The following is a 20,021-nucleotide window of genomic DNA, read 5'->3' as shown; positions in this document are numbered from 1 at the left end:
CTACCCACCCCTCCCCCCATCCTCCACTGGCCTCCCTGCTGCTCCCACCTCAGGGCCTTTGCACCTGCTGCTCCCTCAGTATGCAACGCATCTTCCAATCACCACCATCCATCTCCAGAACTTTGTCATCTTTCCACACTGAGACTGTGTCCCCATGAGACACTCACTCCCATTCCCCCTCCCCCAGCCCCCGGCACCCCCCATCCTACTTCCTGTCTCTATGGACTTGACTGCTTTAGGGGCCTCGGATAATAGGATCACACAGTGTTTGTCTTTTTGTGTCTGGCTTATTTCACTGAGGCTCCTCTGTGTTGCCGCCTGTGTCAGAATTTCCTTTCTTTTGGAGGTGGAGTAATGTTCCACTGTAGTGCGTGCCACGCAGTGTTTATCCGTCATCCGTCGATGGACATTCGTGTCGTCTCTTCCTTTTGCGATCGTGAATCGTGCTGCTATGGACATGGGTGTACAAGTCTCTGCTTGAGTCTCTGCTTTCAGTCTTCGGGCTGCAACCCCAGGGACCTCATAGCCTCTGAACTCCTCATCTGTGAGCTGTCAGCCCTGGTCACTAGAATGCAAGCCGGGGCAGGGACAGCTTCTATTGAGTTCCATCTCGAGTCTGTTTAGTTCACTGCCATGTCCCTAATGCCTGGACGGTGCCAGCTGGATGCATGCTGGTGGGGGTGGGGTGGGGTTAATGGAAGTCACCGTTAGCGACACAGCAGGGAGACGTGGGTCCCGCCAGCCCCCTGCAGATACACGAGCTCGCCTCTAATCCCCTCGCTCACCACCGTTCTCATTCCCGTGCCCACCGCTGGTTATTTCCACCACCTGAGCCATCCGTCCTCCTTTGATTAAGTCTCATTTGGCCGTGAAAAGAAAGGGAGATGACAGCTGACTGGTGGGGGAAGGTCATTCATCCCGGAAAGGAAATTGGATGGCGGCGTTTCCATCATCCACGGCCCGGCCCCTGCTCCCGGCAGACCTGCTTCCCTGCCCGTGCCCATCCGGCCCTGCCATGGGCAGCAAAGCCAGTGTCTGCACCGCAGACAAAACAGCCCACACCCGGCCTCTCCCGGCTCTCGTTCGACAGGCAGCGCTCGACGAATCGATGCAAGCCAAATGATGACCAGTTGTGGCCAGCAGCCCTTGAACGTGCTCGCCGTCCTCTCGTTGCTGATTTCCGCAGGTAGAGCCTCTGTGATGCTTGGCGGGAGGCGGGAGGGGGAGGTGGTCCCTTCCTGGTGTCAGGGCTATAGCTCAGCCGGGCTTCTGGGTGCTGAGGGGGCTGCCGGCCCTAGTGGCATCAGCCTCGTGAGGGGCTCATGTTTGGTGAGAACCTACTGTGTGCTGTGCCCCACGTGCCTGCCTTGGGAGCTCAGCTGGAAGATTCTCGCGGACACTGTGGGGTTAACGGTGGCTGCCGGTAAGTCCTGGGAGAAGCCCTTATGTGCAGTGAATTCTCTCCTGACCCCAGCAAGTCAAAGTCAGGCAGTGTCGTAGTCATCCCATTGTACAGAGGAGGAAACTGAGGCTTGGAGAGGGAACTGACAGCCAGAGACAACACAGCTAGTGTAGGGGCTGGATTCCAACCCAGACAGAGTGGTGCCGGGGCCCCATCTCCCAGCACCCGACCAGTCCCCTAGGCGGGGCCCCTGATCCCAGCAGGGGGGCTTTCACGCTCCTGTTCACAAAGATGAACATGAACCAAGTCCTTCGGCTGCTCCAAAGCGAAGCTGGCCGACTGGAGAAGTGCACCCTACCTCCTGCCAGCAGGGCTGACCCAGCGCGAGCCCTCATCTCAGCAAGGTGCCTGCTCTCGCTGTGTCTCTCCCTCTGTCTCCCTCTCTGTATCTCTGTGTCTCTGTCCCTGTCCCTGTCTCTGTCTCTCATGCGTGTATGCACCTATGCCCTTGTGCCCTCCTGCTCTGGCAGGGCTGTGGACACCGGCCTGCACCTTTGGGCCCCTTTTGCCCCTTTGCTGGGGGTCGTGGTTCAGAAGGATGCCATGAAGGGCCCTGGGGTGGCAGAGAAAAAGCCAGGCCAAGGCCATGCGTCTGGGGGCCACTGTGCACAGAACTCCTTCCCCGCTGCTTTCTCATGCAGTAGGTCATCTTGTCCCCTGGGAGAGAGGAGCTCCCCACCCATTTACAAATGAGGAAGCTGAGGGTCAGACCAGGAAAGAGAATTGCCTGAGGTCACATGGTCAGAGGACACAGTCACCTGGCTGTTAAATGATGGCCACGCAGACCCTGAGCCTCGCAGGTGTGTGTGTGTGTGTGTGTGTATGTGTGTGTGTGTGTGGGGGGGGTGATCGGGGTCCTATCTTGGACGCCAAGACCCAAGAGTGGCTCTCCCCTCGTGTTCCCTCTCCACGTGGGCCGGTTTTCCTGGTGACTCAGGACACGCTGGCCTCCTAACGACCATCCCCCTGCCCTCGGGCCCCAGGCACAGCCCCAGAGCCACGGTGCACCCGTGCCTGGAGGCCGGAAGTGCTGTCCTTTATCGTCCACTCTTTCGCTTACACCCTCCCTGCTCTAAGTGGGCCCTGCGCTTTGCTGTTCACAAATGCTTCTCGGAGCCCCCAGCCCCCGGGAGACCACTGGTCTTCCATCCTTGAGGGCAACGAGGCACAGAGAGGCTGTGATGGCCCAGGTGATCCTGTGCACTCCAGGATTCAGACCAGCTGTCCTGGCTCCGGGCCAGGACTCCTCGAGCTCCGGCACATTCTTCCTCAGGAAGCAGCAGTGGCCTTGTCTTCGCACATGGTCAAAGCAGGTGGTGCCGACTGTCCAGGGGTGGCCGGGGTGAGCCACTGGGGACTTCTCCTTATCCCTTCCCTGGCTGGGCCTCCCTCCCACTTCCATCTCTGCACATCTGTCTCCTCTGAAGCCCAGCTCAAAGGCCCCCTCCACCACTCTGCTGCTTCCCTCCCTGGGTCCTGTGGCCTCAGGGCCCCAGCTTGTCTTCTTGACCAGCCACTGGGTGTTGCTGACACATCGAGCCTCCTGCAAGCGAGTGTGAGCTGACCCCCCCGGCAGGGCTTTCTCATCAATCTGGACGGGGGCTGGTCAGTGGCTGGAATTCACTTCCTGCCTCTGCCTCACCTTTAGCCTCTGGTACGTTGTGCCTCCAGGCCAGTAGGTCCCAAACCAAGTCTATCGACATCCCCTGCAGGGCTTTCTAAGACTCAGACTGTGCCCCCCATCCCCAGAGTTTCTGATTCAGAACGTCTGCTGAGGGGCTTGAGAAACTGCATCTGTGACAAGTCCCCTGGGGATGCAGACGCAGCAGGTCAGGGACCACACTTTGAGACTCGTGCTCTCAACCTTAGTTTTCTCCTCTGTGCAATGGGAATACATGAGATCAAATGAGATGGTGCATCCACCTGGGGCTTCCTTAGTGACCACTGCATCCATAAGAGGGTCTTCTGTTTCCCAGGGTCGAGGCTGAGAGCTCCCCTGACTCCTGAAAGGCTGAGACCCTTTTCCCGCAGTGATCCTACCCGTCCCCACGAAAGAGGGTGCTGTACTTTGGAGAAGGGGCCCAGGATTTCATGAAGCCACCCAAGCCAGCCTCGGCGCTCCAGCACATGAGGCCCACCCGCCCACCGGCCAGCGCAGCCCAGCTGCGATCCCCTCGGCAGCCCCTGGCGCTGGGAGCTGTGTGGGCTGGAGTCTAATAACCTCTCAGCAGAGACAGAGCTCTCAATTAACTGAGGCGCTTCTGCAGAACTAGAGCCTTGGTGGTTGGAGAGATGTATTCAGCCTTGGAAGCCCCTTTTGAGCGATACAAATTAGATACAGCAGTCCCTTTTATGAAGACACTAATTAAGCTAGAGACAGCGGGCTCCAAGTTGTTTTCCATTGTTATGTTTGTTCAGGCTTTCACTCGTCTTTATCAGCAGCAGCACAGCTAGTAAATACTGTCCTGGGTTTTCAGCGTCATCCGTGGCTGAATAGGGGCCTCTGGCCATGAGCCAGGAGAATGAGGGTCCAAGGCCAGGGCAGCTTTGTCGCCATGAGCTGGGGCCACCAAGGCGGGCCCTTGGGGACCTCCGGGTATAGGGCATCAGTTTAGTAGAAACCAAGATATGAGGGGACACCGCTTTCTCTACAAGTGGGACCTGGTTCTTGCACCCATGCCACTCACCACCCAGGCCAGCCTGGACTTGTTGGCGAGTCCACCATCAGTCCGCACAGTGATGGAGGAGTGCAGAGGCTCCTGGACCTTGGATCCAGGCAGGCCTGGGTTGGATTCCTGCTCCACCGCCTCTAACCGGCTCAGGTAGGTCACTGTACACCTCTGAGCCTCGGGTTCCTCCCTCTGTAAAGTGGGATCCCAGACCTGCCTGCTAGGATGGCCAAGTGGATTAAATCTGATAGAGCCTGCGAAGCACACAGTAAGTGCTCAGTTAGTGTTGCTTCCTAATTGAGTGCCAGCTGTGTGCAGAGCCCTTGGAGGGGATCCACGTGAGGCCTAAGATCAGCCCTGCCTGCAAGAAGCTCCCAGTCTGGACAGCACAGTATAAGCAGGATGGTAGCCGAGGGGGGCCTGGGAGGTGACAGGAGCCAGAGCAGTCTTCCTGGCAGAGGGGAGGCTCACACTGGACCACAAAGCCTTCCTGGCAAAGGAAGAGGTGGGCACAACCCTAGAATAGGCCAACCAGGCTCTGCCCGTGGTCCTCATGGACTGGTGGGGGTCTCGGGCCAGCTGGGCCTGAGGAGGGACCCCACCGAGCCTGGTGACTGTCTTTTCCAGTCTTGTCCGCGCATTTCCGTGTCTGTGAGCCATACACGGACCACAAAGGCCGCTATCACTTTGGCTTCCACTGCCCCCGGCTCTCGGACAACAAAACCTTGATCCTCTGCTGTCACCATAACAACACGGTTTTCAAATACTGCTGCAATGAGACAGAGTTCCAGGCGGTGATGCAGGCAAACCTCACGGCCGGCTCCGAGGGCTACATGCACAAGTAAGTACCGCGCTGGGGCCACAGCCCCACTGCCTTGGGCCCCAGTCAAGTCCGGGTGCCGCCAAAACACCCCAGCCTCCAGGCCAGCTGTTGGGCAACCAGTGCAAGGATGGGTGGACCTGGAAGGAGTCTGGGAAAGTCTTCAGGTGACAGGTTTTCTGACCTGTTCTGCCCTCTGGACTTTAGCCTTCTTATCTGAGAAATGGGCATGTGATACCTGCCTCTCAGGGCTGCTGCGGTAGTTAAATGAGGTCAAGGATGTGGAAGACTTTCAGGCATGAAAGGTGCTTGGACCTGGAATCCACGGGGCCTGAGTTCCTTTTTCATTCATTATTTGTTCAACACATATTGGTTGACATTCCTGACCCAGAGATTAATCCCATGCAGCCCCTTTCCCTAAGGTGATTAAACACATGAGACCAGGGCCCTGATGGAGGGGATATGAGTGTAAAGAAGGAGGAGGAGTTTGCTGGTAGAAAAGCAGTGAGAATATGCTAAGTAAAGGCACATAGGATCGAAATAGCATCCACTGATTTCTCTTACTATGAGTGAAACAGCATATTTCACATGCTTGAGAGTCACTTGTATTTCTTTTACTGTGAGCTGTTTATGTCCTCTGCCATTTCCTATTGAAATTTTGGCCTTTTTCTTATTTATTCACAGGAACTTTTTACATATGAAGGAAATAGGATGCATTGCAAATATTTTCTCAGTGTGTCTTTGAATTAGTGATGCTTTTTTCCTCATGCTTAATTTTTAATTGTTATGTAATCAAATTGTACCCATTTTTTTTCTTTTGTGTCTGGTGGGGTTTGTATCCTACAGAGAAAGTCTTTCACTACTCTGAGATTGTTAAAAATCCCCTCGTGTTGTCTTCTACGTCTTTTATGTTTTAATTTTTTGCCTTCAAATCTTTGATCTGTGAGGAATTTATTTGGATGTAAGATTTTTTAAAAATTTGGATGTAAGTAATTTTTTTGGATGTAAAGTAGGAATCCACATTTATTTTTTTCCCACATGGGTAGACAGTTATCCTAACAGCAATCATTGAATTGTCCATCTTTTCCTCACTGATCCGAAATGCAAACTTATTGTATACTATAGTATACTAAATTTGAGCATCTGGGTAGATTGTGATGGCTTTCATTGGTCTAGTTATACATTTGCTAGTACCTCACTGTGTTAACTACTGTTGCTTTTGATGTGTTTTAATGTCTTCTTAGTCTATTCCCCCAGGTCTTTTGTCATACGAACTTTAGAATTGGCTTTTGTAGTCTCCCTGCCAAAAAAAAAAAAAAAAAAAAAATCTAGTTAGTACTTTTTACTGAGATTGTGTTAAATTCATAGATTAATTCAAGGACAACGGACTTTTCATGACGTTGAATATTCCTATCCAAGAATACAATGTGTCTTTCCATTTGTTCACATTTTCTTTTATAATGTTTTAGAGTTTTCTTCATATAGATATTGCACGTATCTTTTGTGTTTGTTCATATTTATTTCTTTTCAAGCTGCTATTTTATAATGGGGGTTTTCTTCTACTATATCTTCTAACCCAGGGGTCCCCAACCCCCAGGCCATGGATCAGTACCGGTCCACAGCCTGTTAGGAACGGGGCCGCACAGCAGGAGGTGAGCAGTGGGTGAGCGAGCGAAGCTTCATCTGCTGCTCCCCATTGCTTCCCATCGCTCACATTACTGCCTGAACTATCCCCCCACCCAGTCCATGGAAAAATTGTCTTCCACGAAACCGGTCCCTGGTGCCAAAAAGGTCGGACACCACTGTTCTAACCAACTGTTGCTTAAATGATAAAACCTAATACGTATTTTTTTACTCAGCCACCCTACTGAAATTTCTTATCTTTGTAATACTTTTTTCAGCTGATTCTCTTAGGTGTCCGATTATGCCATTTGCAAACAATGATAATCTCATCTCCTTCTTTCCAGTTTTTGTGCCTCACTTCTTTTTCTTGTCCAATCGTGTTGGCTAGTACCTCTAAAACCATCTTTAAAATTGTCAGGCAATCTTGTCTTCTTCCTGACTTTAATGGGGATGCTTCAGATATTTTCCCAGTAAGCCTGAAGCTGATTCTTGGGGTAGATGTATTTTTTTCGTGGTAAGGAAAAATCCACTTGCAAGGAGTGTTTGTTGAGTGACTGTTGAGGAGATTAGTGGCACCGCTGGGAGTGGTGGGGTGGGGGTCTGAGCCTCCATCTCGCTGTCTGATATTGGGGCTTGGATGTTTTGCCACCATGCCATGCTCACTTGGGGGAAGTTGCCTCTTCCCTTTGATCAGGCAGGAGATGCAAATCCCTTGACTATCTTCTGAATCTCTCCTCCTCCCACCAAGGCCAGCTCCCCAGCCTTCCTTCCTCAAATGCACGGGTGCTTCCCCTGAATATCTTGCCATCTGCTCAGACCTCAGAATAATTCTGTGTGAAGTAGTTCAGCAAGTCTTTTCTGTCACGAGGACTGGAATCAAGCCTGGAACTTGACCCAAGCCTTTTATAAGACCAAAGACTAATTCCCTGAGGGAGGAGGGCGGTGCCAGGACTGGGGTTAGGACCCTGGAGTGTTGACATTGCCAGCTGAAAGCCAGACAGAAGACAGAGGCTTGGCAAGACGGCCAGACTTCTCCAAGGCTCTGGCGACTGGTGTCTGGGCTCCTCGTTTTGAAGCCCACAGGTTTCTGTGATCTGCACGTTTACACGGGATTCACACGGAGTTCTCCATGGTTTAGGCACAGTGGGTCCTGGCTGCAGATAATAAAGAGTTGGACCACAAAACAGAGCCCTTCCCTGGGGAGGCATGGACGCACTGAGGAAGTTTAGCTTGGCTTTTAGCCTGGCACCTCGGCAAGCATTTATGGAGCTAGTGGCATGGGGCCAGCTCTGTGCTCAACCCTCTGAAGCCACTTAGCAGCCCACCCTTGGCCCCCTTTACACACAGGAAGGTGAGGCGTGGAGAGATTGATAACTTGCCCGACTGAGGCAGCCAGTCGGGGTGGAGCTGAGAGCCAGCCTGGGTCCAGAGCCGCTTTAATAAATCTGGGACTTCCACTGATGGAGGGCCTAGAGCAGGGACCCCCACCGCGGCCCGGTGGACACCTGGAGCCTAATCCTCCTTTCTGGGGGCTACTCTGTGCATTGCGAGACCCTGGCCACCATCCACTAGACGCTGAGCACGCCCCCTCCCCACTGACTGCCTGTGACAACCAACCGTGTCTCCTGACGCTGCCAAGCGTGGGGTGCGGGACTCTCCCGGTTGAGAGCACTGCTCTGGAGGGATCCCTCCTGATTATTCTCCACCGAGCTTCCTGCCATCGCCCTTCCCACAGACGTGGATGGAGGCCCAGAAGAGCTGGGCTGAGCTCCTCTCCCAGGCTGTTCTGCTCTCCTGGGCTTCACGAGGGAGGCGTGGTGCTTGGTGTCCTGTATCCAAAAGTGTTGAAGAGGGTGGGAGCCACACAGTCCAGAGGAATGAGCGTTTCCAGACACAGTTCCCTGCAGCCTGAGTGTGAAATGCCAGGGGAACCATGGGACAAGGCGGCGGGGGCTGGCGGGATGGGGTGGGGCCTCGCGGACCGGGGGGCAGAGGAGGAGGGGCTTGGGCTTCCTCTTGAGGGTGGTGAGGGGCCCCGAGAGCTTTAAGCTGGGCTTGTGCTCATGGATGGTGCATGATACAAGGACCTAGGACACTGCAGAAGTCATGAGGATGACTTGGGCAAGACTGGGGCCCTGTGGAGAGGAGAGGCTGGGGTCACCCAGGAGACAGCCAATCCAGAGCTCAGATAAGAAGCCCTGGAGGCCTCCGTTTAGCTGCCTGAGCTGGGGCATCTTGGGGAGAAGGCCTGAGCCCAGGGAGCGGGGCCAGGGCCTTGCGTCCAGCCAGAGCTTGCGGCAGAGAGGGGACAACTGGAGGATGGGCCACTGGGTGTGGGAGGATAGGTTAGTGAATGGGTTGGGACAGGCCTGCCTGGCCAAGAGGTCCTGAGTGCTCCGGGTGTGTGAGGAGAGCCAGGTAAAGTCCACCTCTGGGACCGTCCTGCCCTTTGGAGCTCTGACCCTTCTGGGCAGGATGCCTTTGTTGTCTCATTAGTCCTCACAGCTACTCTGAGAGGAAGGAAGAAGGGGCTGGGCCCAGGCAGGTGAAGTCACCTGTTCCACCCAGTCAAGGCCAAGGGACACCAGGGCCCTTGTTCCGGCCAGTGGGCTCTGCCACTCCCAGGTGCATCTAGAAAGCCAGGACTTGTCTGATGCTGGGGAATGTGCCAGACCTCAGCCAAGAGGCCAGGTGTTCCAATATCCCAGGAGGTTAGCGCCCACTGGCAGCCCATCTAGATGGACCAGCGCAGCTGTGACCCCCGTTGGGGCTTTGTGAAGATGCACGGGGCCTGTCAACAGCAAGGCTGCCTGACATTCGCCTGACCCGCCAGTGAGTCAGCTGGGAGGTGGGGCTGGTGGCAGGGAAGAGGAGAGCGCTCCTGATGACTTATTTATTTGTGTCTCTCTGGAGGAACAGAATGGTCTGTTTTGGCTCTAGCTGCCTGGCAGAAAGGCGGACAGAGCTCGGGATGCAACCTCGCCAAGCCTGCCGCCACAGTGAGATGCCACTTCTAGCCACTTGGGCAGAGTCCCTGGTGTTCAGGAGTGTACTGCACACCCTCCCATGCCAGCCTCCGGCTGGGGCGCTAGCAGCAGTGATCACCCAGGGCCCTGAGCAAGCAATGGCAGCATGTATCCAGGGCACAGGGCGGCACGGGGTATATGGGGTCAGCGGTCAGCTCTCTCTAGGGGCAGGGGACATCCCTCTGGCAGAGATGGTATGGACTAGAGTCTTGTGCAGTGTGTGGGTGTTCCTTCACCAGGCAGATGGGCTGCCAGGGGTGGGAACCTGGGACAGGAATGCTCAGAAGACAGAAGGGTCTTCAAGGCCTCAAAGTGGGAAGTGATGGGTTGTCATTCTTCCCTCGGCCGCACTGAAACCTCTTTCCTCCAGTAGCTTTCCTTTCCCAATACCCAGAGGTGCTCCAGCCACACCGAGAGCTGACATGTGGTGGTTGGCCAGGCCTGAGGACCTGAGAATCCCAGTACCCTGGGTCTCCTCTACCTGGGCCCTGTCCTGCAGGCCTTACATCACCGTCAAACATGCTTCAAGCTCTGAATCCAGCTCCTGAGTTGGGTCGGAAATTCCTGGATGTTCTTGTCAGTTGCTCAGCCCTATCAAGCCCTTTTAGGCGTAAAACATACCTACACACTGTCAGCCTTGTGACGCTCAAGAGGTTCTAGAATCCGCGAGGTTTCCTAATCTGAATACACCCCTCCAAGCCAGGGGAAGGGACATATATGAACGTTTGCGAGCATTTAGTGGAAGGCAAGGGGCCTTACTTGCCCTGACTCCTTTAATCCGAGCAGAGGTATTTATGAAGAAGGTCCCGCTGGCCTCACTGCACCAGGGCTGAGGCTCAGAGAAGGTGAGAGCTTTCCTGTAGCCATACAGCACACAAGTGGCTCAGCAGGGTTTGGGACCGGTGTGTGGGTCATCTGGGCTCAGTTAAGGAGCAGCCCCAGAGTCCCTGGGAGTCGAGACACAAAGGCTTATTTTTGTTTGTTTGTTTTGCGGTACGCGGGCCTCTCACTGTTGTGGCCTCTCCCGTTGCGGAGCACAGGCTCCGGACGCGCAGGCTCAGCGGCCATGGCTCACGGGCCCAGCCGCTCCGCGGCACGTGGGATCTTCCCGGACCGGGGCACGAACCCGAGTCCCCTGCATCGGCAGGCGGACTCTCAACCACTGCGCCACCAGGGAAGCCCCAAAGGCTTATTTTTGACTCACACCCCATGTCTTTCTTGGGTCACCTGGGGCTCTGGGCAGGGAGCATTCTGTGACCCGAGCTGATCAAGCAGTCCTCATCCAGAGCAGGATGTCCCCATGGCAGAGGGAAAAGAGCGATGGTGAAATTACAAGGTAACTCCTAAGCTTCCACCCAGAATCAGCCTGATAATTCTGCTGACGTTGTTTTTGGTCAAAGCACATCACTTGGCCAAGGCTGTTACCAGCAGGGCCGGGCCCTGTAAGCAGGCCTGCAGGGAGAACAGTGAATATTTTGGTATTAGTGGACGCTACTTCATTAGTCCCAAGCCCATGCTCCTCCACGGCACTGGACAACCTCAATCCTGCTGTGTGACCTTGGGCAAGTCACTTTGCCTCTCTGGGCCTAGATCTATTGAGCATTCCCTTTGTGCCTTAATCACAGGAGGCAGCACTCACTGGGTCCTTTCTCCTTCAGGCCCGTGTTATCTCATTAAGCCTCACAATTGCACCACCAAGTAGGGCATATTGTTATCCCCATTTTACAGATGAGGAAAGTAAAGCTCGTTTTCCCCAGATCACGGAAAAAGAATTTTGCTGAGCTGGGATTTGAATCCACACAGGCCTAATCTCTTGGGCCCAGAATTTAGTCACCAGGGTTATCAACTTGTCACACGGACTGACAGGCCCCCCTGTGAGCGGGTTCAGTTATTTTAGGTGAAGTTGGCTGAGGGGCCATGAACCATCTCCCAGCCAGCCTGGGCCCAGCTGTGAGCTCTGCAGCTGACGTTCCTTTCTGACAGGATGGCCTCAGGAACTCTGTCCTCCGTCCTCAACTGGGACTGCCCATGGGTGGCGATGGGACCTCCATCTGGCCTCCGCCCCGGCTGACATACCTGCTCCTGTCCCCGGGAGGTATTCAGTGACATTCCTCCATCAGAGAAGGTTTTGTTTACTGCTTGGGAAGCAGCAAAAGAATCTGAATCATTAAGTCTTCCAAAAGATACTGAAAAATTGCTATCTGTGGCTTTGGCTGGCTTCACATCTTGTCCCATAAAACAGCCTCTATTTTCTCTCCTGCCCTTTATAAAACACCCACACACACACTCAACAAAGACCCCTGCATCTGGATGAAATTAATTTCCAGATCACATTTTTAAATTAGATTAAAAAGACCAGAATGCTTCCAGCCAGGCAACCATGGAGAGGGCAGGCCCTGGAAGGCAGGGAACTGCCTGGAGACGGCGTCCATGGCCCAGGCTTCCCAGCCGGCTGCCACCTCCAGGGTGGCCTCCCATGCAGGGCAGAGGGAGTCAGCAAAGGTGGCACCTCCTGCGGGTGTGCCCCTCCCTTCTCTGAGCTGGGGGGGGGCGGGGTGTGGTGAGATCATGGCGGTGAGATCATGGGGGGTGCTACCACCCCCCAAACCCCATGCCAGTTAGAGCAAGCTGGCTGCGGAGGCCTGCAGGCTCAGCAGTGCCCATGCACCCCGTGATGATGACACACTAAGATGCAGGATGCTGTCGCTGGGGAGGTTGGGGCCTGTCCGCAATTCCTGGTAGAGGATGAGCTAGGACAAGTGGGCCAAGCAGATGTGGGGAATTCCTGCCTGGACATCTGTCTTAGACTTGACCTTGGGATTCCCCAAAACTCAGCACACTCTGAGGTCAGATAGACCTACGTGTACATCCCAGTGCGGCCACCGCCCAGCTGTGTAGCCTCTGGACACTGGCTTCGCCTCTCTGGGCCCCATTTCCTCATCTGTAAATGAGGGATACTGGCTCCTAACTCACAGTATTGTTGCAAAGATTCGGAAATACAAGGCACGGGCACGTTGTGATGGCTAGTATCCCTATTAACTACTAGGGAATACGCATAGAGAAGGTAAAGTCTAGTGAGGAAGTTATTCCTATCGAGGCTGCCACTGACACCAGCTCGCTATAAGCACTCACTATATATTAGCTTAAGGAACATTGAAAGCAGCCCCAGGCCGAGCATTGAACTCTGACCCTGGTCCCAAGGAGCTCTGATCTCGAGGTGCAGACAGTCCTACAAGACAGCAAAGACAACACAATGTGTTCTGGGAAGCCCGGTGGCTTTGAGAGCCCAGGGGAGGGATTGGACTTAACATAGGACATCAGGGAAGGCTTCCTGGAGGAGGTGATAGCTGCGCTCAGACATGGGGGCGGGGCCAGCTGCCTGCACAGGAGGTAGGGAGCAAGTTCCAGGCAGGGGAGCAGCATAGGCAAAAGCCTGGAGGCGGCTTGTCTGCCCAGAAAACATGGGTGGCGCCTGCCTTAGGCCGTATGGTGCAGCGGTTAGGAACGTGTGCTGTGGAGCTGGATTGCTGGGTTCAAATCCTGGCTCTGCCACTTAATGGCTGTGAGCTCTTAGACAGTCTCTGAATTCCTCTGAGCCTCAGTTTCCATCTCGGGGATGGGGATGATAGCAGTAATTCTTTCTTCACTGTGTGTTTTGAGTGTCGTCGGATGAGCTAAGATGTGTAAAGCACTTAGAGCAATGCCCACCGGCTGCTGCTTCGCTAGCTGTTATTATTTCTTAGTCCTGATGGTTTAGGCCCAGCCGTGTCCAGCTCCCACCCCCAGCTGGCGTCGGGGACTCCCTCTCTCAGTGTGGCAACATCTGCCAACAGCTGCCCCTGCCTCTCCCGCCCCACTGGCTCCCTCAGCGCCCGCGGCTGCCGCCATGGGAACCACCAAGGAAAAGCCTGATGCTTAGAGCAACTCTGTGGGGGCAACAGAGGAGGTTGGAGAGGGGGTGCTGGGGAAAGCAGGGGTGCCAGGGGCCGAAGCCAGGCCCTCCTCCCCTGTCCACGTGGACTCCTGCCTCGGCATGCCAGACAGGGCTGCTGGCCTCTGTTCCCTGGCAGGCATTCACACCTGGATATCTCCAAGTGAAGCTAGATTCCCCTTGAAATGAGGCAGCTCAGGGGGCTGGGTCGGGGGGCGGGGCAAAAGTCAGCCTCCCCACCCAGCCCGGGCCCAGCCCTGGTAGGGGGCTGGAGGACCCAGAGGGGCGCGGCGCCCATCTCACTGCAGCGGCCAAGGCTGAGCAGGTGAACCCAGCTGGGAGGATGCAGAGTCTGGAAACCGAGACCGGGAGGGGCTTCATATCATCTCCTCCAGACCCAGAGACACACAGCATCCTCCCAGGCCACACGGCAAAGTGAGGCCAAGGAGAAACCAGAGGCAGGGCCTCCTGGCTCCAGACCCGTGTGCCGCAGCTTCAGACAGCATCCAGAGGCACCTCTCGAGGGGACCCAGGACACCCGGGAGGCTGTCTGCTGAGAGCCAGGGTGGGTCCCCCCAGGGGGCAGCGAGGCTGGACACTGGCTTTGCCTCATCTTTGCCACCCGCCAGCTCACACCCACCTAAACAGGTGGCCGCAGCAGGGAGCCGGTGGAGGGGGCATTTGAGTGACTAATAAATCGGTCCCTTAAACAGCCGCAGTCCTGGGCGAGCCCCGTGTGGAGCTCCGCTGGCCCCGCTGCAGTGGTGAAGTCAGGAAATGGCCCTCCCCAGGCGCCCGGGAGAGACTCAGACCCTGGCCTGGGCGGGAGGATATACCCGGACCATGCCAGCATGGCCCCGGCTGGTGGGGGGAGGGTTTGAGGGGCACTCAGGTCAGAGGAAGGGCCCAGCAGTTTCCAAGAGGCAGTGGGAGTCAGGCTGGGGAGGAAGGAAGGTGGTGGGGGGACAGAAAGCAGTGGCTGGGCAGAAGGCGCAGTGTTCCAGTGAGCTCCTCAGGGGGCAGCCAGCTTCCCTTCACTAAGGGGCATTTGCAGCTCAAAACCAACCCCATCATCTCTGCTTCTGGAGGGCAGACTGGCCCTCAGCGTGGAAATGCTGGGTGAAGGAATAAAAGAACCGACGTCAGGGGGCCCTGAGACCCCCAGCCGTGCAGCCTGGGGGTGCCTGGTGGAGAGCGCTGTCGGGGAGCGGCCTGAGGGTGGGTGTGAAAGGCATGTGGCTGGTGGAGCAGATGCACCAGTGTCTAGTTCGTGGGGTGTGGGGAGGGCAGCTGAGCTGATGCCCTGACTCCTGGGCTTCTGAGGGAGGGAGCGTGATGGCGCAGGCTGGAAGGGAGCCGACCCCAGGTGGGACACGCCCTGGCTGAGTCCCACGCAGAACTTGGGGGTGTGAGGTGGCCCAGTGTGGATGCCGAGGGGCATGAACTTGGGTCAGTTTGTCCTCAGACGACAGACTTCCTGCATTTGCCCTGGGTCCAGAAAGATGGGGAGGGGAGGGGATGATGAGGGATGCAAGAGAGCCTCCTAGGTGGCGGGGGCGGCGTAAGCCAAGGCCAGGAGGGGGGGCAAGCGGGAGGTACCCGCGGGAGACAGCTGGCAGGTCCGGGCGTAGCGCCCATGTCGGGGGGGCAGGAAGGTGAAAGTAAGGGCCACCACAACGCAAGAGCCCCAGATGCCCAGTGGAAAATTTCTTCCAGAGGGCCTAACAGGGTGAGGCCTCCTGGGCTCCCGGCCCAAGGACTTGGGGCCTTGGAGGGGATGCTCGAGGGACAGGCCGAGGGCAGTGGATTGCAGGCATCTGGGAGGGGCAAACAGGGTGGGTCGGGGAGAGGAAAGTGGGGAGTGGGCATGAGAAGAGGGAGCTAAGATCCCCTGCCCCCCAGAGGGGCTCACCTTCCTCTCGGAGACCCCGTGCCACGTTTTCTAATCAACCCCCCTGATTAACTCCAGCCCCAGCGGGGCTGCTGTCCCGGCCTCTCTCAGCCTCTCTCTGTTTTCCTCTCTCAGCCTCTCTCTGTTTTCCCGCAGCAACTACACCGCCTTGTTGGGAGTGTGGATCTACGGCTTCTTCGTGTTGATGCTACTCGTCCTGGATCTTTTGTATTACTCGGCAATGAACTACGACATTTGCAAGGTTTACCTGGCACGGTGGGGCATCCATGGACGGTGGATGAAACAGGACCCCAGGCGGTGGGGGAACCCTGCCCGGGCACCCCGGCCAGGGCAGCCGGCCCTGCAGTCCCAGCCTCCCCCGGGTCCCCTGCCTCAAGCCCCCCAGGCCGTCCACACGCTGCAGAGAGACAGCCACAGCCCACCGCTGATGAGCTTCCAGGGTTCGTCTGCCTGGTGAGTGGCTGCGATCTCTTGTCTTTGACGAGCTTGGAAAATACCAGATCATTATTGCTGCTGTGTTTGGCTTGTCAATTACCAGATGATTTGCTTATCTTATTTGCCAAGAAAGATGTGAAGTGGCTCGTGGTAACAACGCGTGCCTGGACAGAAAAGTCGAAATGAAAGGTTGAAACAGAGCTTAGAAACAAAGCTTGCAAGTTTATTTTGCTTAGATTCTGGTGTGAGAGCTGTTGCCACTGAGCATGAAGTGGAGTTGTGAGTTTCCTAGCTGCCAAGGCAAAAAGGGAAACTGGATGGCTTCCCAAGTTTTCACAGTCTGGTCAAAGGAAGCAAGTCGATCTGTCAGGGGCTGAGGGAGAAGCTTTTTTTGGCATGAAATTTGAAAATAAGCATATTTATTACTGGACTCCATGGTGCATGTATGTTGAGTCACAGAAAGGCATCTGAGGGCGATGCAGGCAGGCTGCTCAGCGATGGCTCGGGGAAGGGAAGGAAGCCGGCCAGGGAGGTGGCATCTCGGCTGGCCTTATAGGGTGGCCACCCCCGCAGAACCTGGTTACCCTACCCCAGGGGCGAGTTCATGATTTCCTGGAAAGGGACAGACTGCCGCTTTCATGTCTATCCATCTCCAGTCTGGTGGGAGGCAGAGAATAACCTAACCTGGGGGTCCCTGGGCGGTGCAGAGCTGGAGGGAGAGAGGAGGCATCTGTGCATTTTGAAGCAGGAACCTACTGTGTGACTGGCCAGCACCAAGAACAGGCATCAGCCCCTGGCAGGAGCCAGGCTGAGTGTAGATGCTCAAGTCCAGGGCTCGGGTATAGGGCTCAGCTGCTCTGCAGGGGCTGAGCTGCAGCCATGGGCACACAGGGCACAGGGCACATCATCCCAGGACATCACAATACTGAGCCCAGCCTGCAAGATCCAGTGCAAAAACCTACAACACAGTGATCCCTGCCAAGCCATGAGTTTTGCAGGCAACCCAACCCAGGTTCAAGTCCCAGCTCTGCCAGTTACCAGCTCTGTAACCTCAGGCAACTCCTTCACCCTCTTAACCTTCCAATCCTTGTGAAGCAGGGGGGAGTGAGAACGCACCCCCCCACCCCTGCCACCCTGGGATTGTCTTGAGGATCAAACAAAATGCCTGGCACATAGTAGGTGCTCAGTTAACCATTGCTCCTTCCTTGCAAGAGATGCAACCAAGCTAGTTCATGATTGTTTAAGTAGCTAACAGCTAGTGACCTTTTCAATAATGAATGACTTAAATAATTAATAAGATAAACTTAAATCAGCTTGTGCTTACTGATCTAATAATTGCCCCAACTGTCATGCAGGAGGCAAAGACGCAGCCTTGCTCAGCTCAGCTGGACAAATGTGGACTGAGCCGGTCCTCTGGGCAGGGCCCCCGAGCCAGGCTTCTGGTGGTGTGGAGGTGATGGGTGGTGGAGAGGCTGCTCTTCACCTTGAGGAGGGGGGAGGGGACACACAAGCCCACCCAAAGCTACAGACCATGAAACAGCTGTTGGCTCTGCCCCAAAGGTGTGGTCTCCTGAGATGTGAGTCTCGCACAGCAGACACACCTGGGGTGCTTGTCAAAATAAATTCCTGGGTCTCAGCCAGAGCCTCCTAACCAGGAATCTCTGGGGGTGATGCCTGTAGGCACTACAGTTTGAGAACCACTGGAAAAGTTCATTACCAGGAGCCAAGTGTTTTGAGAGCTGAGACTCTACCATGTAAACAAAGGTGCTCCCCAGCCCCTGCCATGTTCCTGACAAGACGGTGATGTGAGCCAGCCCTTAGGGGCTGTTGCCGTCCTGCCTGCAGAACCCGGGGTGGTTTGCTTGCACAGAAAGGGACCGCGCTGGTCCATTTCTGAGTCGCTGCGTCTGGTCCTAACAGTTCTCAGTGTCCCTTGCTGTTAACCGTTGCCTGTCTCTGAGGTCTCCCCCTTTCCATATTGCACACGTCGTGCACCTCCTGTGTACCAGGCCCTGTGCTGTGCGATCCAGATGGGGTTTAAGGACATCAGCTATGGAGGGGAAGGGGGCATGCAAGCTCGTTGGCGTTGCACGTGAAGTCTGGGTTCATGGCATCTTCATGAGAGGCTGGGCTCCCAGCCCACGGGCTCTGCCCTGTACAGATGGTTTCATTTCTGAGCTCAGAGCCTCTTTGTGTCCTGGTTCTCATAGAGGCAGGCTCAGAATGGGGTTTCCATCACCATATGAGTCTCCGTACAAGAACAAGCATCAGGAACGTGCCAGGACGCGATGGGGGTTAGGGGATCCCCAGGTGCCGCCCAGCTCCCATCCTGCCCTCCACGCTCTGTGTGACCTTGGGCCGGGGACTTCCTGCTTGGGCTTCCTTTTACCAGCCGAAGGGAGAGGGGATGGACTTTGAGACCAGAGCAGACCTTCACCTCGCTGGGCCTCCTGGTGGGCGCCCATGGTTCCAGCAACCTCTGCTGAGCACTTGCTGTGCCCCGGTCCCTGGCGGCACGCCTTCATTCTCACTGCGACCCGGGGGCGAAGTGCTGGAAGCACGGAGAAGCTTTCTGGAGGAGCCCAGCCAGTAGGGTCAGTACGTGATGGGGGTGGAGGGGGGTGAACAGCTGGCTCCAGCTCCTGCCCCACTGCCCCTTGCTTCCAGCTCCGCGTCCTCTGTGGCGGCAGGAATCCCTCCCCTTCCCGAGTGTGTACCTGTCTTCCCTGACATTGTTTGGTTTGGCTGAAGTTTCCCAAGCAGCCACTACCCCACCCTGGCTCTGTGCCGGGTGCTGGGGACACAGAAGCAAGCGGCGCAAGTGAAGACCTGGGTAACCATCACAGGTTGATGGGGTACAGCCCGGGGGGGGCGCAGGCGGGATGAGGGGCACAGCCAGGCCGTGGGCCCAGCAGTCTGAGGTTAAACAAGCCTTGCCTTGTGGACAGGAGCGGAGGTGGGGCTTCTCAGGCAGGTGGAGGTCTGAGACCAGGTGCGGTGGTGGGTGTGGTCATGCGTGATGTCAAGCTGGGGGTGGGGGGAGGGTGGAGAGTCGGGACAGCAGGGTTGTAAATCAGTGTTTCTCCCGGAACAAGAGCTATAGCGTCTGCGTTGCTTTACTACTAATTGTCACTTGGATCTTCCCCGCCGCCCCCCACGTCGCTGAGATGTGTCTCCTTGAGCACGGATCCCCTCAGCCGCTCCCCAAGGGCCTCTCTCTCTCTCTCTCTCTCCCTCCCTCCCTCCCTCCCTCCCTCCCTCCCTCCTCTCTCTCTCTCTCTTTCTCTCTCTCTCTCTCCCTCCCTCCCTCCTCTCTCTCTCTCTCTCTCTTTCTCTCTCTCTCTCTCCCTCCCTCCCTCCCTCCCTCCTCTCTCTCTCTCTCTCTTTCTCTCTCTCTCTCCCTCCCTCCCTCCCTCCCTCCTCTCTCTCTCTCTCCCTCCCTCCCTCCCTCCCTCCCTCCTCTCTCTTTCTCTCTCTCTCTCTCCCTCCCTCCCTCCTCCCTCCTCTCTCTCTCTCTCCCTCCCTCCCTCCCTCCCTCCCTCCTCTCTCTCTCTCTCTCTCTCTCTCTCTCTCTCTCTCTCGCTCTCTCTCGCTCTCTCTCGCTGTATTAGGTGGATGATCTCGGCTTCTCCAGCTCCTGGAGGCTTCTCCATTCCTGGCCCAGGGCCCAGCTTCTTCCCTGGGGAGAAGGACCAGAGTTCTTCCTCTTGGAAGAGGGGCCGGGGAGGAAGAGGGTTGCAAATGCACTCAGCACCTTGGTTCCTAGAGTCCCCATCACGAGGTGCATTCCTCTTCTGGGGTCTCCATATGCCTGTTTTGAGCCCTTATTTGGCGATGGGGAATTCTGGAGCCAAGATCCAGCCCTGAACGACTCCAGGGGAGACTGAGGCAGGAGGCTTATCATAGGCACCCCGGAGGGGAGACCCAAGGATGCTGCAGCTGCCCCGGTCCAGCGGCTGGGAGCAGGTACTAGACCTGGATGCCTGGCAGTGGACTGGGCTGACCTCGGCGCCCCCAGCTGAGTCCTGTGAGGGGCCAGGCACCTAGCAGGGCTCAGCGAACACTCAGAAACCCACGAAGGAGGCTGTGGGCGCTGCTCCCTGCACCCTCCTCCAGGCAGCCGGCATTGATCTATCAGTGTCA

The 20,021-nt window shown here is 56.1% G+C and overlaps 1 protein-coding gene across 1 annotated transcript; it reads left to right on the top strand.

Annotated features, from left to right (window-relative positions):
• The first annotated feature begins 671 nt into the window (after positions 1 to 671).
• Positions 672 to 18,431, top strand: SHISAL1 (shisa like 1). The gene is made up of 3 exons (XM_022596827.2): positions 672 to 1,186; positions 4,759 to 4,972; positions 15,579 to 18,431. Exons 1-3 carry the CDS (start codon positions 1,120 to 1,122, stop codon positions 15,898 to 15,900), a joined length of 603 nt encoding a protein of 200 aa, XP_022452535.2. The 5' UTR covers positions 672 to 1,119; the 3' UTR covers positions 15,901 to 18,431.
• Positions 18,432 to 20,021: the final 1,590 nt, after the last annotated feature.

This window comes from Delphinapterus leucas, chromosome 11 (assembly GCF_059928025.1).
Source record: "Delphinapterus leucas isolate spDelLeu-1000000601 "Yukka" chromosome 11, BTC_Dleu_Yukka2, whole genome shotgun sequence".
Taxonomy (NCBI): domain Eukaryota; kingdom Metazoa; phylum Chordata; class Mammalia; order Artiodactyla; family Monodontidae; genus Delphinapterus; species Delphinapterus leucas.
This window is presented reverse-complemented; position numbering and strand designations above follow the sequence as displayed.